Raw genomic sequence first — 15443 nt, 5'->3', positions numbered from 1 at the left:
AAGGGCTTCTGAAAAAAGGTGACTTAGAAGAGAGAAAAAGCCCTTCTGAGGTTATCAATCACTTCTCATAAGAAGAAATCAAGGTCCATGGGTGAATTAGCACAGAAAGGGAAAGAGACATTCCCAAGGTCACCCAGCAAACTTCAGATTTTCAGACATCTTCCTCTATCATCTCAAAATCCCCAGAGGACCAGGAAAGGATTATTTCCTTGTTGTATAGACAAGAAACTGAAGCCCAGAGGAGTCAGATGAGCTTCACAAGCTCACAGAGCTACAGCAGAGCTAAGGCAGGATCAGGTCTGTACATACCAGAACAGACTCAGGTGCTCTGACCTCAACGGAAGACCCACACTGCAGTGTCGACTGGCCCTCCTGTCCTACCCTCTTCCTTGTTATCCCTTCCCCAACTCTCATTTATCTTCCAGTACTGTTGTGTTCCATTTCCAACCTCTGCACCAAGGTCTGCCAAGGCTTCTCTGGGAGCCCCTGAACCTCTCACCCTCTCCTTTTTTTTTTCCTGCCTGCAATCCCATGGCATGCAGAAATTTCCCGACCAGGGATTGAACCCACGTGCTCTGCAGTGGAAGCATAGAGTCTTAACCATTGGACCTCCAGGGAAGTCCCATCCTTTCATTTCTTCAACCCTCATTTCCTCAGATCAGAACAAGTCTCCAATCACAGATTCCTGACCAAGGGCATCATTTTTAATGAGAGTTGGGTTGTGTCACCCTATCCCTACTACTGTAACACATGGGGAAACGGAGTCCCAGAGAGGGAAAGAGAGGTGTCCCAGGTGGAGCCCGACCTGACTCTGCCCAGAGTTCCGTCCATCCTGCCCTCTTTCTACACCCTTTTTCCTCCAACACCTCAACCCAGGTGTCTGTTCATGGGGGAAGGAGGTTAGGATTTCATGCCAACCATGGTCACCAATCTTGTGCTCATTTCTTGGTCTTGTCCCAGTGGGGACTGCCCAAGAGAACATTTGGGTTAGACCACACAGCGGGAGAAGGGTTCTTCAGACTAGGTGCACATGCTGGGGCGGGGGCTATGCGAGTCTCCCAAGGGAGGGCGCCTGGTCCAGCTCAGTGGCAAGGGAGTCATAGGGGAAGTCCAGGGACTCCAAAGACCACAGGGTCAGGCCTTCCTGTCCAAAGATTTCATCAGTCTTTGCAACTCCCCTCCTAGCATCTGCCTTGGCCATTCACCTCTGAAACCATGGTCCAGCTGCTAGGACCAGGTCAGTGGGGCTGGTGGGGGAGAACAAGGAGGCATTTCAAATCCTAATACCAAACCAGATAGTCTGGGAGTCACAAGACCCAGCTATGCACTTCTTGTGTGGCCTTGGATAGGTACCTTGTCCTCTCTGAGCCTCAGTTTTCCCATCTGTTCATAGCAGGCATGGGCTCACTGTGCTGGAGGGCCCTTGGGATGCTCTACCTATAAGTTTCTTAGATCTGGACTCTAGCTAGGGAGAGGAGGCGGGTGGGCCCCAGGGCAAGGGGACAGCTGGGGGCCAGAGATGCAGCATAGAGGGGAGGGGGCGGCTGCTGGTGGCTCCCCTGGGAAGCTGGCGGCCGCCGGTTTCCGGCCAGCCCGGCCGTCCGGCTGGCCCATCTGGAATCACTTAGCCCCTACCACCATTAACCCTTGGCAGGCACCAGGGCTATTACGCCTCCTCACAGCTGAGATGGGGTTGGGGGATGCAGAATCACACGGAACACCACAGGGCACTCACCGAGGGCTGGACAGTTGAGGAAGAAGGGTCATGATTGACAGGGCAGGTTTCGGAGATGGAGACGGAGCTTGGTTCAAATCCCAGCTTTAGCAGTTCGAAGCTACAGGATCTTGGGCAAGTCATTTAAACTCCTGGGCCTCAGTTTCCCCTGTGTACTCTGAAGGGGTGAGCAGTAGGCAGAGCAGTGCCATCACACTGGGGTGATCAGCATGGCCCCCAGCCCCGCTGTGGACAGGACGAGCCACAAGCAGTCTCCCACCTGTCCAGATGCTATGGTCCTCTGACCATCCTGTCTTGGGAGAGGCTAGGGTGAGGGTGAGTGGGCAGAGCATGAGGTGTGGGGAGCCCTGCCTGAGGTAGAGAGTGCAGAGGGAAAGAGGAGCTGCAGGCCTTGGGGTTCAGTATATCCCCTTCCCACTGCACAGTGTCATGCTCAAGGATTAAGAACCAAGGATCTAATATGGGTAGTTCCAATCCAACTCTGCCACGTCCTAGCCATGTGACTGTGGACACATTACATGAATTGAGCTCAAAGAGCATCAGTGTTTTGAGCTGTAAAATGGGGTTGTTGAGAGGCCTGAGTAAGTGATGCACCAAAGGCATTTTGTTCAAGGACTAGGGCAGAGTGAGAAAGCTCCACAAAAGATACCTGATTCTCTGTTGTCACCAGGAGCTGCTGTCCCAGAAGTCCACCACCAGGGCTGGAGGGAAGCCCGTGCAACCGCTGATTTGACAGCCAGGATGTCTGAGGCCCAGGGATGGAGAGTGACTATGATGTGAGTCCAGGACAGGCACCCAGGTTCTGGTCTAGACTCTCAGGACCATGTTCTTCTCTAAAGGAGGGAATCAGGCTGAACTGACCCCCCTCCTCAGCCCCCACCCACGCTCCTTAGAGCCGGAAGCCGAAGCTCTCCGTAGGGTGAGGGAGGGGGGGCCAGAAAGGGCGCCTGAGTGGGAGAATTCCCAGTAGGCCGGTTCAGCACTCAATCAGGCAGCGCCAGCAGCCACCACATCTGGCTCTCCCACGCTCCCAGCACTGCCCCTCCTCCAGGCTCCCCAGGCCTGGGGTGAGGTCGCAGCATGCATGTCCCACACATTGGCACAGTCATCTTGGATGTCAGGGCCTGAAGAGCCCTAAGAGGGCCTCCATCGGACAGGCACAGACACTGAGGCCCAGAGAGTGGAGGGGCTTGCCTGAGGTCAGCAGAGACAGAAGGGGCCGGGAAGGCAGGACTTCTGACTCCCAGTGCAGTGTCTTTCCATCCTGCACACCCTGAGCAGGTAGGTCCTTGTACCTAAAAGCGAGGGAACCAAAAGAGGCACACAGAGGACACTGCCCCTCCCCCTCCTGGACACTCCGCATAGTGGCTATCTGGTGGGGCAGAGGGGCCAGTGGGGACTTCAGGCCACATTCCCACCCTAGATTCCTAGAACTGCTCTTGCTGGGCCAGGCTGTCACCACCAAGGCTTGACAGGGTCCCTGGAGATAAGGGCTTCAAGACCTTGCCCATCTCAGCCTCTCCCCAGCCTCCAGCTGGCCTTGGTCTTAGGGCCCCTGGGAACAAGGGTGTGTCCTTCTGGTACACAGATGGCTCACAGATCATCAGACCAAGAGGGCCCACAGAGGCCACATACCTCCCTCTCACTGGGTCTACTGAGGCCCAGAGAAGGCTAGAATCCTCTTAAGGGCACACAGCAGGTCTGGAGTGGGACCTCTGACTCTCAGGTTCTCTGTTTCTCTCAAACGATGCAAGTTAGTGGAACACCTACACTGAGCCCTACCTTCATAGAGCTCATAAACAAACACTAAGGAAACCACAGATTAATAATATAAAAATTATGACAAGGACTTCCCTAGCAGTCCAGTTGTTAAGACTCTGTGCTTCCACTGCAGGGGGCACAGGTTTGATCCCTGGTCAAGGAACTAATGTCAAGGATCTCACATGCCACACCAAAAAAAGAAAAAAAATGATGAAAGAAACAGAGAATAACAGGCTGGATATAGGGGTTCTTGTTTAGGTAGGCTAAGACTTCTCTGGGGAAGACATATTTCAACTGACATCTGAGGTTAAAGGGCTACATACAATGCAGGGGCAGGAACAGTGTTCTAGACAGAAGAAACAGCATGTGCAAAAGCTGGGAGGCCAGAAAGAGCCTGGTGTGTGCGAACAGGAAGAAAAGCGTGGTTGAGGCACAGAGAGGGGACATAGTGGGGTATAAAGTTGGAGAGGTAGTAAAGTTTGGCCTTTGTCCTGAGGGTCAGCAGGGGCCAGTGCAGGATTTTAAATAGGAGATCGATGGGATTATGGTGGTACATTGAGGAGGATGGGCTAACAGGGGCAAGAGGTGAGGCGAGGCAGGGGGCTAGTGGGGAGGCTATGGTAGTCGACTATGAGCTGACTGTCCCCACCCTGACTCTGTCCATCCCAGAGACTGGAGGATGTTCCAACTGGGAGTTGGAACTTCTCAGCCCTAGTCCGTGCTTGACCTCTGACTCACAGAGTGACCTTCCTTTCCCGGCCACTGTATCTCCTCTGAACAACGGGTCAACACAGTGCTCCTTCGGATGAGCACATTCCGCCCCTGGACCTCTGGCTCGAGTGTCCCCTCTGCTCCCTAAGAAGCTGTGTGCTGGAGACTGCCTCCCTCCCCTACGCCTCTTGTTTCTGCACGAGGAGGGGAATCAGCACATCCTGTGTCAAGGTGGAGACTGAGCCTCCAGTGAGCCTTTGAGTAGTTCCTCGCAGAGCCAGCAGGTGGCACCCCCAGCCTCTGGAGGGGGCAGGAGGTGGAGGGGACCAGGATGAGAGGGGAGACAGGTGGGGAGGGGCTCCCAGGAGCCCCAGCACACACCCATGAGCCTCACACCTGTCCCCTGGAGGTGGGCAGAGGTCGCCATCCCCACCTCCACCTCAGGAACAGCTCCGAGAGGGAGAGTTCCTTGCCCAAGGTCACAGAGTGAGGTTGAGGCTGGGCTGGGACTGGGGAGCAATCTAGGTAAGCCTTCTGCTGGCCCTGGTGCCCACCAGTTTCTCTTTAGGCAAATCACTTCCAACAGGAAGCTGGGCCCAGAACCTCTTCTCTTTCAGGGCCATAAACCTGATTTAAAAACCAAGTTATCACCAAGATCTTTATGAGGCCATTGTCTCTGCACCCCACCCCAGAAGGCCCTGGTTGGGTGTGTGAGAGCAGCCCAGAGGGAGGACTTCCAGAGGGAAGAGGGGCCCAGTAAACAGCCGCTCCCAGAGATAAGGGGCTGTCACAGAGGAAGAGGCTGCGACGTGGGGGTGGGGGCTCTCCTGCTACACAGGGTCTCAGTGCCACATGCTAGATGGCTGTCCAAAGCAGCCAGCCCCCAGTGGGTACCTTGGGGACACTGAGGCCCAGCGAGGCAGGGGTTCAAGGTCACATGTGAGTCAGAGGCCAAGGCAGGGGGAAGACCTGTGATTTCAGGCGCCCAGCTTGAAAGTTTTAAACAAGGTTATAGTGTCCTCTTAACATGCAACATGACGGGTAGTTTAGGTCTCTGATTGAGGGGTCCACAGAGGGGTGAGGGTGGGGGATAGCTGAGGCTCTTTTGCATGAGGAAGCCAGAAGAGGAAGAAGAACTAGGTATTTGTTTAGGCAAAACCCTGGGTGGGAAGGAGAGGCACATACAGACTCACTATCCTTCCAGGCAGCTCAGCTGGAGAGGAAAGAGAAACTTCCAGACAAGCCCCTGACCTGCTGTGTGGGCTCAGGCAGGTAACTTCACTTCTCTGAGCTCTAGCTGCTTCATCTGCAAATCAAATTGGGGATAACAATGACCTTACCTTACTGGGTTGTGTGAGGATGAAATGAGATTAATACACGCAAACAACTTGGTATGATGCCTGGCACTCCATAAATAATGATGCTTTATATTGTCATTTACCGATTATTTACCTATTTATATTTATTATGCATTATTTATTAATGCTCAACAAATAATGATGCTATTGTTATTATTATTTCAGCACAGGTGAAAGAGTAAACACTGCAACCTCAGAAAGATTAAGTGAAAGGGTGCTGAGCTGGGCATCAGAAGACCTGGGTCTGATTCCAGTACAGTGCTGACTTGCTGAGGGAACCTGGAAAAAAAATCCCTGCTTTCTTCAGGCTTCTGGGCCTCAGTTTCTCTATCTGTAAAAGGAGTGAGTTGGAGGATCAGCCGGGCAGCCTGGGAAGCCCTCGGGTATTTGGGCTGGGCAGCAAGAAAGGCACCCAGCTTCTGTGCCCAGCCATGTGTAGCTCTGGCCAGACACCTAGCCTCTCCATGTTTTCTGCTTCCTTTCCTCATTCAGCAAATGAGGCCAGCTTGTCCCACCAGTACCCAGGGCTCAGGAAAGAACAGGCCCAAGATGGGGTGACGAAAAGATGGGTAGAGGCCTCTCCAGGAGATGTCTGTGGAGAGGTAGGCACCCCCTGCCTCCACCCTGGGAGAGGATGGCAATGAGGGGGCCATGGAGCCCTCCCCCCATCCCCACGCACCCCCAACCCCAGGCCTCAGGCCTCCCTGACTCTGCTCTCTCCCTGGCTAGCGAAATAGTCCCTGCTTTGCCTGGAAAGTCCCCCCTCCCTCAGCCACCACCCAAGTCCTGAACACTTCATCACTCCTGGACCCCTGCCCAGCTTCCCTGTAGCTCTTGGGCTTCCCGCCTCTCCTCTGGCTCATTCTCCACACACCAGCCATAGCCCCCTTCCCACCATGCAAAACCCTTGATAACATCCCCACCCCCCCATCCCTCATCAAGCTTGTTCTGCCAAGCCTTGCTCTGTCTCTCCCCACACTCATCTCTTGCCCCTGTCTTGTGCCCCCGCCACCATCAATGAACTCCAAATCATTCTTTCAGTTCTGGAAGACCACGTGTCCCCAGCGTCAGCCTCTCTGCTCACACTGTCCCTCTGACCACAGTGCCCTTCCCTGCTCGCCAGGGCCCTGACTCATATGTCACATCCTCTTGCAAGACTGCCAAGTCTCCTTCCCTTGGGAGAACTCTCTGGATTCCAGGCCCTCTCCAAAATGTAATTTTACCCTTATTTGTGATCATTTGATTCATACCTGCTTCTCCCCCTTCCCATTCTGTAAGCACCCCAAGGACAGAGCCTCACCTAGTACCTAACACAATGTCAGCATAAAGGAGGAGTGTTAATACACATTTTCCAAACATGTGAACTGCCTGCAATGCAGGAGATTGCCTGCAATACAGGAGACCCAGGTTCAATCCCTGGATAGGGAAGATCCCCTGGAGAAGGAAATGGCAATCCACCCCAGTATTCTTGCTTGGGAAATCATATGGACAGAGAAGCCTGGCAGGCTACAGTCCACGCGGTCGCAAGAGTTGGATACAACTTAGCAACTAACTACCACCAAACATAGGAATACACGAACAAATGAATTCCTATACCTACTCCCAAACTTTAAGCCTTCCATCTAGCTCTGAGGTAACATATTCTTGGAATCAGAGGGCACCTAGAGGGCACCAACGTCCTCACCTCCCAGGATAGGCATCCTGTAAGCAGCATCCCTGACTGGGGACCTCCAGCAATCACTTGCGTACCTTCTGTGATGGTAAACTCACTCTCTCACAACTGTCCTTTCATGACAGACGGCCCCTTAGAGAGCACTTTATTATGGAGGAGTTGAAATCTGTCTGCACCTGCAGCTTTCTCTCTCAGGTCTTAGGTCTGCCCTGTTTCCTTCCTCAAACTCAGATTTTCGAGCCACCCTCCAGGTCTTTTCTTCCTGCAGTCCAGTCTAAGCAGTGCTGGTTACACCAGCTCAGAGAACAGAGCCCAGTCCTCTGGGGTCTCTTCTCCCTTCTCTGTGTACTTCCCAGTTGCTCACCAACCCCTTGAAAGATTGGGTCCTGGGTTCAGATGGCTTCTGAGCAAACCATCCCCAACACGTCCACTTCCTGACCTTCCCTGCTGAAGCTGTAGGGAGCTCATCCATGTCAGCCACAAACCAGGAAGCCCTCTTTCCTCTCTTCCATGAACAGCATTCATTTTGCTACATAGACTTGGGCACAACCCCTTTCCTTTCTGGATGTTGGTGCTTCCCCCTGTACAATGAAAAGAGCTCCTCCAAGCACGAAAGGGCATCCTGGGCTCAGTCCCTCACTCGGTTATGGTATCCATCAGAGTCCCAGAAGGACAAGATGCTGACCAAGATCAGCCTCATGGCCGAGACACCGGTGCAGTCACTCAGGGCCCAGTGTTTAGAAGGGTGCCGTGCTTGGCTGTGCACTCTGCGGCTACCATCTTAAAATTTTAAATGAGTTTTGAACAAGGGATCTCACATTATTTTGCACTGGGCCCTGTGAACTGTATCCTCATCCTGACATATCTGTCTAGTCCTGAAATGATGCTGACCTGCCCTGGCTAGTGTGGCAACTCAAGGGAGGGACAAGCTGACTAGATAAGACTCTGATTCCACCTTTGGGGCCACATGTCCCTGCACATTTAGGGGGCTCCCAGGAAACACTGGAGGATCAAACCCCATAAGGGGTTTTTTACAGGCCTTCTGATCCAGAGCCCTGTTCTTCATGAATCCTTCCCCCAAACCCTCAGTTTCGCTCCCCACTCTCAGTTCACTAATGGCCTCTCAACTCTTTACCCTCACCGCCCCCACCACACATCATAGCTCTGAAATGTTTGACAGTCTTTAATTGGGTAGGATGGAGGGGGGAGGGGGTGATGCATGAAACATTTAAAATCCAAGAGGTCCCCAGCTATAATAATAAATGGATTAGGGCTTTAGGATAAACCAACTATTAAAAAGACATTTTTTAAAATCAATTGAAATACTCTGAATGTGAATGGGTATTAGATAATACTCCGAAATTTGCGTTAAATTTTCTTAGGTTTGATAATAGCATATTATGTAAGAAAATGTCCATTTGTTTTAGAGATGCATGCTGCAGTATGTAGGGATAAAATGACACGATGTTGGAAATTTGTTTTAAAATACTTTAGCAAGAAAAGGGAGGCGAGTCAGTTAAATAAGTGTGGCAGAATCTTGATAATGGTTGAAGCTCATGACGGGTCTATAGTGATTCACTCTACAATTCTACTTTTGTGTGTATTGGAAACTTCTCATTAAGATGAAGGTAGGGGTGGGGAGGAGGGGGGGGGGTTGTCAACAGAATTGTGAAAGGTTCCCTAGAATATCTCTAAAAGAATGCTCCTACCCGACTTCTGTGAGAACTTCCTCTGCAGCGCCAACTCAGGTGAACTCCCCAATTGTTTACAGACTCTTGTATGTGCATATGTGCATTTCCCCCAGGGGAAAAACATCCACAGCTTTCAGGAGAGACTAAGAGGGGTCGTGACCCCTCCTCCCCCCCAAAAAGATTAAGGACCCGCTACCTTAAAGACGAGAACCCTGTTTGAAGTCAGCGGTTCCTTCCTTTCACCTTAAACTGGTCCCTACCGACTGCGCCACAGGCCCGGTGCGGCTGTGTGACGCTAACCTGCAGTCCCCCCACTACCACCACTCAGATCCCTTTTCTTCACCTGTAAAAGGGGGTTGCGGAGAGGTCGGTGTGGCGGCAGCGAGAACAAGCCGCGGGGAGGACTAGGCCCCAAGGCCGCTAGGCCGGGGCCTTGCAGAGGCTCCCATACCTAGTGATGCCTCGAAGCTCGCCGGGATGCGCCCTCCGCGCCCCCACCCTCTCTGGCCCCAGAGTCCACCTCCCGCTTGGGGCGGCAATTTGTCTCCTTTTGAACCCCCCGCCCCCGACGGGTTTTCCCCTTTGATTCGCGGCCTGGAGGCTCCCCCCGCTTTGAAATGCAAACCCGCCGCGGCTGGGGCGGCCGGCGGCCCGGAGCTATAAAAGGCCTGGGTGGGGCGGGCGGCAGCGGGGCTGGGCGTTCAGGTGTGCAGTCGCTCGTCGGGGCAGCCGGCTGCGGCGGCTCCAGGGCCCAGCATGCGCGGGCGGCCTCGCGGCCACCATGTACGTGGGCTATGTGCTGGACAAGGATTCCCCCGTGTACCCCGGCCCCGCCAGGCCCGCTAGTCTCAGCCTGGGGCCGCAAGCCTACGGCCCTCCGCCCCCGCCCCCTGGACCCCCGCAGTACCCTGATTTCACCGGCTACTCTCACGTGGAGCCGGGCCCCGTCCCCCCTGCAGCCTGGAGTGCGCCCTTCTCTGCGCCCAAGGACGAATGGGCTGCTGCCTACGGCCCGGGCCCCACGGCTCCCACCGCCAGCCCGGCCCCGCTGGCATTCGGGCCCCCTCCGGACTTTGGCGCGGTGCCCACGCCCCCAGGGCCTGGCCCGGGTCTCCTGGCGCAGCCCCTCGGCGGCCCAGGCACACCTTCCTCACCCGGAGCGCAAAGGCGGACACCCTACGAGTGGATGCGGCGCAGTGTGGCGGCTGGAGGCGGCGGTGGCAGCGGTAAGGATCCCTCTCTCGCTCTGGGCCTCCGAATGGTTCCCCTGGGCACCAGCAGGTGCTGTCTGACCTCTGCCGTGGCCCTGCTTGGGTTCCAGAATGTGGCCCCCGACCACTCTCCCTGGAGGCTGTTCTCTCACTTTCCCCCTTCTGAATCCCGGCCAGCCAGAGCATTGGAAAGCACAACCTGTCTTTCCCTGTACGTAGGGAAACTGAGACCCAAGCAATGAAGAAATACGCCCTGTAGGAACTAAACACAGGTCCCCAGACCTTTATCCCTGCGTAAACTTTTGGCAGCACTGGTCCAGGTGGTCATCTGTTCCTTGCACCCCTATCCCAGCCTCCAAGCTGCAAGCCCCCAGGGGACATGCACTATATGTGTACACACACAAGTCACTTTCCTTACCAGGTCTCAGTTCCCTATCCATATAATGAAGAGATTGGCGGGTCATATCCTTTGGGCTTAAAAAGAGCCTTCTTTGGTTACATCGGTGGTGGTTGAGGGTCCCCACCTTACCATCCAGGGCTCTTCCTGAACTCTTGACCCTGGGGGAGGGGACAGCAGCAGCAGTTGGGAAGGTGGCTACTGTTTGGCTCCTGAGCCTGTGAACCTCCTGCCCCCAGGCAGGCCTCTCGGATCCACCCTCTTCAAAGGCAGGGGAGAGGGCAGGACAAAGGCTCAGCTTTAATAGGGGGTGGCCTGACCTCTTTATAGGTCCCCCCTTTGTCATGTAACAGGCTGGGCCTTGGCTCGGCAGTGACTCCTGTCGGCCGGAAAGTGAACATGATACCCCATTGTCCTGACTGTGTTTGGCCTGTCCTGACAAAGGCCACCTGGCCTTAGGGGCGGGAAGTTGGCCTGCCCACCCTTTGATGTCCAGCCCCTCCTCCCCTTCCCCCAGCTGGGAGTGAGCCTGGGCCTTCCCCACCTCTCCACCCTCTCTCTCTTCACCCCCATGTCCCCCCACACGGACAGCTCATCCTGGGGCAGATGCTGCGGAGGGGGTGATCAGCAGCTACAGGTCTGACTGCAACTGTACCACCTCCTTGAGAGTCCCTGGGACGCAGAACCTCCTATCTGCCTCCAGAGGCCTCAGAGGACTGAGGTTTCTGCTGCCGCTGTGCCACTTATCTCTGTGGCTAAACAACAGCTAATTCTTACAGAGCACCTACTAACAGAGCAGGCGCTGACCTAAGATCTTTTCATCCTTCTAACTTTATCATGGTGACTATTATCACCCCCCTTTTCAAGATGAAGAAACTATGGCATAGAGAGATGACAAAGTAGGGCATATATAGTTATACTTTTGTAACCAGTACATGGTGGGGCTGGGATGTGACCAAGCCTGTGCTCTAATCCTCTCAAAAGAGTCCCTTAAATCAGCCATCTTTTCTAAGTCTCAGTTTTACCAGCTGTGACATGAGCGAGAAGGGTCTTGTACATTTGTTTGAGTTACAAAAGGACTCCTTTGAAAAATGTGGTGGAAAGCATAAATATTCTCTCTAGGAAAAAAGAAAAAGTGTTTTCTAACTGGGCAGACAATTTCAGGGGTTCCAACGGCCCCTAGAAGCTTTATCCATAAACCTCAGTTGATAATTTTACCTTAGATTATATGAGAGAAAGTGTCTGGGGCCACAGACACTTGGGGTCCTGTGGTTCTATGTCTCTTCTCTGAAGAAGAAAGTCCACTTGTCCTGCTCCTTTATTCCAGTTGCTACTTCCTGCTCATCAGCCGACCATGGAGATGGATGGGGAGGTTCTCCAGGGGCCTGTGGCGGTCAGAGGACTGGCAGGAGCCCTGAGGAGCTTCCAGGCTGTGTGATGTCAGGCAAATCCCAGGTCTCTGGGCATTGGAGCTGCCAAACCCAGTTCGGCTCGGGTCTCAAAAGTCACCTGGAAACTGTTGCCCTGGGCACATTGGAGGCCTAGGAGTAACATTGCCCAAAGGCAAACATTCTTTCACTCTCACTCCCAGAAAGTAGAAGGGTGGGCCAAGGGAGGTTTGGGGGTTCCCAAGGAAAGTGGCCACCCCTGGAGCCAGGCAAGAACCATTCTGCCATTAGGAAGCTGGAAGCTGCCTGTCCACTCAGGTGGCATCTGAATCTGACCGGTGCTCTTGAGGCGAGGGCAGAACTGGGTTGAGGTTACAGACCCTCCCTGAGAGAGGGCCAAGCCCCTTTCCTCTTTGGCCTCAGTTTGTCCCTCTGGGGAATGAAGATGTGGGGTCTCCAGGGGTGTTTCCTGGGTAACACTGTTGTCTGGAACAGCAGAGGGTAGGTCAGTGCAGGCCATCCCCACACCCGCCCCCCGCCCAGTGCTGCTGGTCCCCGATCTGATGGTATCCTTCCTGCCCCTTCCTTGCCTTCTGTGCTTCTAGCACTCTAGAATATCTGACTGGACAGTTAGAGACCAGATATACAGATGGGAAACTGAAGCCTGGAGATTGTAAGGGAATGTTCTGGTTTCACACAGGTGGAGGCTGGGCTGGGGTATATGTTGGATGAGTCAGTTAAAAATTTTCTGATGGCTTCCCATCATATTTAAGGCAAAATTTACACTCCTTCCTGAGGTCTACAAAGCTATATGTGCTTCTACAGGCAAGTCTTATACATTTGCTGTATTCCCTCTTCCAGGAAAACTCAAGCTGTCTCGTCTTTCAGGTCTTACTTAGCTTAATGGCCACCTCCTCAGAGAGGTTCTCCATGATGTTCTGAAGTCGGTGCCTCCCCCACATACCCGTTGATAATCTTTGCCTTGTTTCCTTCAGAACATTAACTTACTTATTTGTGTGTTTGTGTGGTGTCTATTCCCACACCAACCCACCAAGGTAAACTCCCGTGAAGTCCAGAACCATGTTTATTTTACCTATGACTGTGTTTTCCTGATAGCTCTGTTGGTAAAGAATCCGCCTGCAATGCAGGAGACCCCAGTTCGATTCCTGGGCCAGGAAGATCTGCTGGAGAAGGGAAAGGCTACCCACTCCAGTATTCTGGCCTGGAGAATTCCAGGAACTGTATAGTTCATGGGGTCGCAAAGAGTCAGACATGACTGAGCGACTTTCACTTCACTGTACTCCAGGCACCCAGCTCCACGTGTGGCATCTAGTAGGTGCTCAATATTTTCTGTTGAGTGAATGAACGGGGCAAGTGTCTGAAGGACAGTAAGACAGCTCTGGGAGAACAGAGGAGAGATGAGATCTAGATCTGGAGATGGGACCCACAACTGTCCAGCTGAGCCGCTCATGCCAGTGGTGGAAGCCTGGTTGCCCCTTTCTCCCTATTCCATGGATGGGCAGTACTCTGTTCTTACCCGGGGAATTGGCGGAGCTGAGACTGGGACTAAGATGCCAGTTTTACCTAAGGAGAAGGCAGCAAAGCTCAGGAAGGTGCGGGAGAGGCTATTATGTTGTCCATAAACAAAATATTAACCAGTTCTGAGTGATGACTGTCACTTGACTGAGGCCAGGATGGTAAATGACTGCAAGCGACTCTATTCTTGTCTTCCCCTTTTGTGTCTGTAAATGTTTTCTTTAGGAATGTTATAAATCATCCTCTGTCAAAGGTTCAGTCTCTGAAGCAGTATCAATAAATAGTTTTTCACAGGTTAATGGCCCATTGGTGTGGCTGAAGTCCCATACAAGTAGGGAAATGTCCACTCAGATGATAAGACTTGTAGCAGGGTTTGGATCTTGGTCCAGCCTCTTTAGCTATCAGACAGAGAAACTGAGGCCCATGGAGGGGATGAACCCTCCTTCCCCCACTACGTTCCAGGCCTTCTCCCTTGGCTCATTGCCACAGCCACCAACCTGGACTCTCACCTTCAGCCTCTCCCCAATACCCTGCTGCTGCTGCTGCTGTTTAGTCGCTAAGTTGTGTCCAACTCTTTGCAATTCCATGGGTTATAGCCCACTAGGCTCCCCTGTCAGTGGGATTTTCCAGGCAAACATATTGGAAGAGGTTGCCATTTCCTCCTCCAGGGGATCTTCCTGACCCATGGATCAAACCTGCATCTCCAGTGTCTCCTACATTGGCAGGCAGATGCTTTACCACTGAGCCACCTGGGAAGCCCCCCTACTGCCCTCGATGTCCTCTAAACCAGGGGTCTACAACCCCCTGGTACTGGTGTGTGACCTGTTAGGAATGGGTGGCACAGCAGGAGGTGAGCAGTGGGTGAGCAAGCAAAGCTTCATCTGCCATTCCCCATTGTTCACATTACCACCTGAACTATCCCCCATACCCACACTTGGAAAAATAGTCTTCCATAAAATCAGTCCCTGGTGCCAAAAAGTTGGGGGGGGGGGCGGGCACTGTTCTAAACCACTACTGGATTTACCTTCTCAAAGCTCATCCCCTGCTCAAGAGCATCCCATGGCTCCCCACTGCCATGGAATTGCCCTTTCGTTTTATACCATTCAATTGCTGTAATGAAAACTCAGCCCCATTTCAGAGTCCTCTTGAGAACCAGCCCCAACCCACTCTTGAAGCCACTTTCCCATTAGTTTGTTGAGATACAGAAATGCTTACCTGGGACGGTTAAGAGTCCAGCTTCAGAGCCTCAAGCCTGGAATTGTATTTCTGTTAGAAGCTGCATTAGCTGCAGTCAAATTGATGTGGATCATTTCTCTAAGCCTCAGTTTCTTCCACTGTGATATCAAGATGATAACAGGATTACACCTTGAAGCAATGGTTCCTGTAAATCACAGCCCTGAGCCTGGCATACAGTAGGTACTGAGTGTACTAGTGCCTGTGACTATTGATCTCTACCTGTCAATTAGCAGGTGCATGAGAGCACATACCTCATATTCCCTGCCTCTCTAGTGTGGGTTCCTTGACCTGAACTGTCCTCCTCTATCTTTACCAGGTCAAATGCTGCTTCTCCAAGGCCACCTCCTCTAGGAAGCCCTCCTTGGTTCCCTCCCCTCCCAGCACTGTATCAGATCCTTGTTTGAACATTTATCACTGACTGTCTTGTTGATATCTGCCATCTACCATGTGTTATCCCCTCAAGGAACAGTCCTAGTCAGTCTCATCCTCCTCCTCATGCCTTGCACATAGTAGGAGCTCATGATAAAGCTAATAACTGTGATATCAGCTGATTCTCTACCACGTGCCAGGCATTGTGTCAAAAACTCCACATGGGTGATCTCATTTAAGTCTCATAATAACTGTAAGAGGTGTGAGGATCTATTATTAGCTTCATTTTTACAGATAGAGTTAATGAGGCTTGGAGAGGGTAAAGTGACTTGCCAAAGCTCACACAGCCAGGTTTGCTGCTGCCCAGGGTTCAAACCT

At 52.8% G+C, this 15443-nt stretch overlaps 1 protein-coding gene and 1 long non-coding RNA gene across 2 annotated transcripts in view; one reads left to right on the top strand and one right to left on the bottom strand.

The window, feature by feature from the left end:
• CDX1 (caudal type homeobox 1) overlaps nucleotides 1-15443 on the top strand; it is a 29441-nt gene that overhangs the window by 2754 nt on the left and 11244 nt on the right. The window contains exon 2 of the mRNA XM_043464979.1: nucleotides 9617-10154. Coding sequence (XP_043320914.1) covers nucleotides 9710-10154 — 445 coding nt within the window. The 5' untranslated portion in view covers nucleotides 9617-9709. The remainder of the gene's footprint in view (nucleotides 1-9616; nucleotides 10155-15443) is intronic.
• Nucleotides 1740-14760, bottom strand: LOC122439709. Its single transcript, XR_006268967.1, has 3 exons — nucleotides 14676-14760; nucleotides 2385-2568; nucleotides 1740-1892 (listed from the first exon to the last, which is right to left on the bottom strand). It is a non-coding gene; the product is annotated as an uncharacterized LOC122439709 (long non-coding RNA).

This window comes from Cervus canadensis, chromosome 4 (genome assembly GCF_019320065.1).
Source record: "Cervus canadensis isolate Bull #8, Minnesota chromosome 4, ASM1932006v1, whole genome shotgun sequence".
NCBI classification, from domain to species: domain Eukaryota; kingdom Metazoa; phylum Chordata; class Mammalia; order Artiodactyla; family Cervidae; genus Cervus; species Cervus canadensis.
This window is presented reverse-complemented; position numbering and strand designations above follow the sequence as displayed.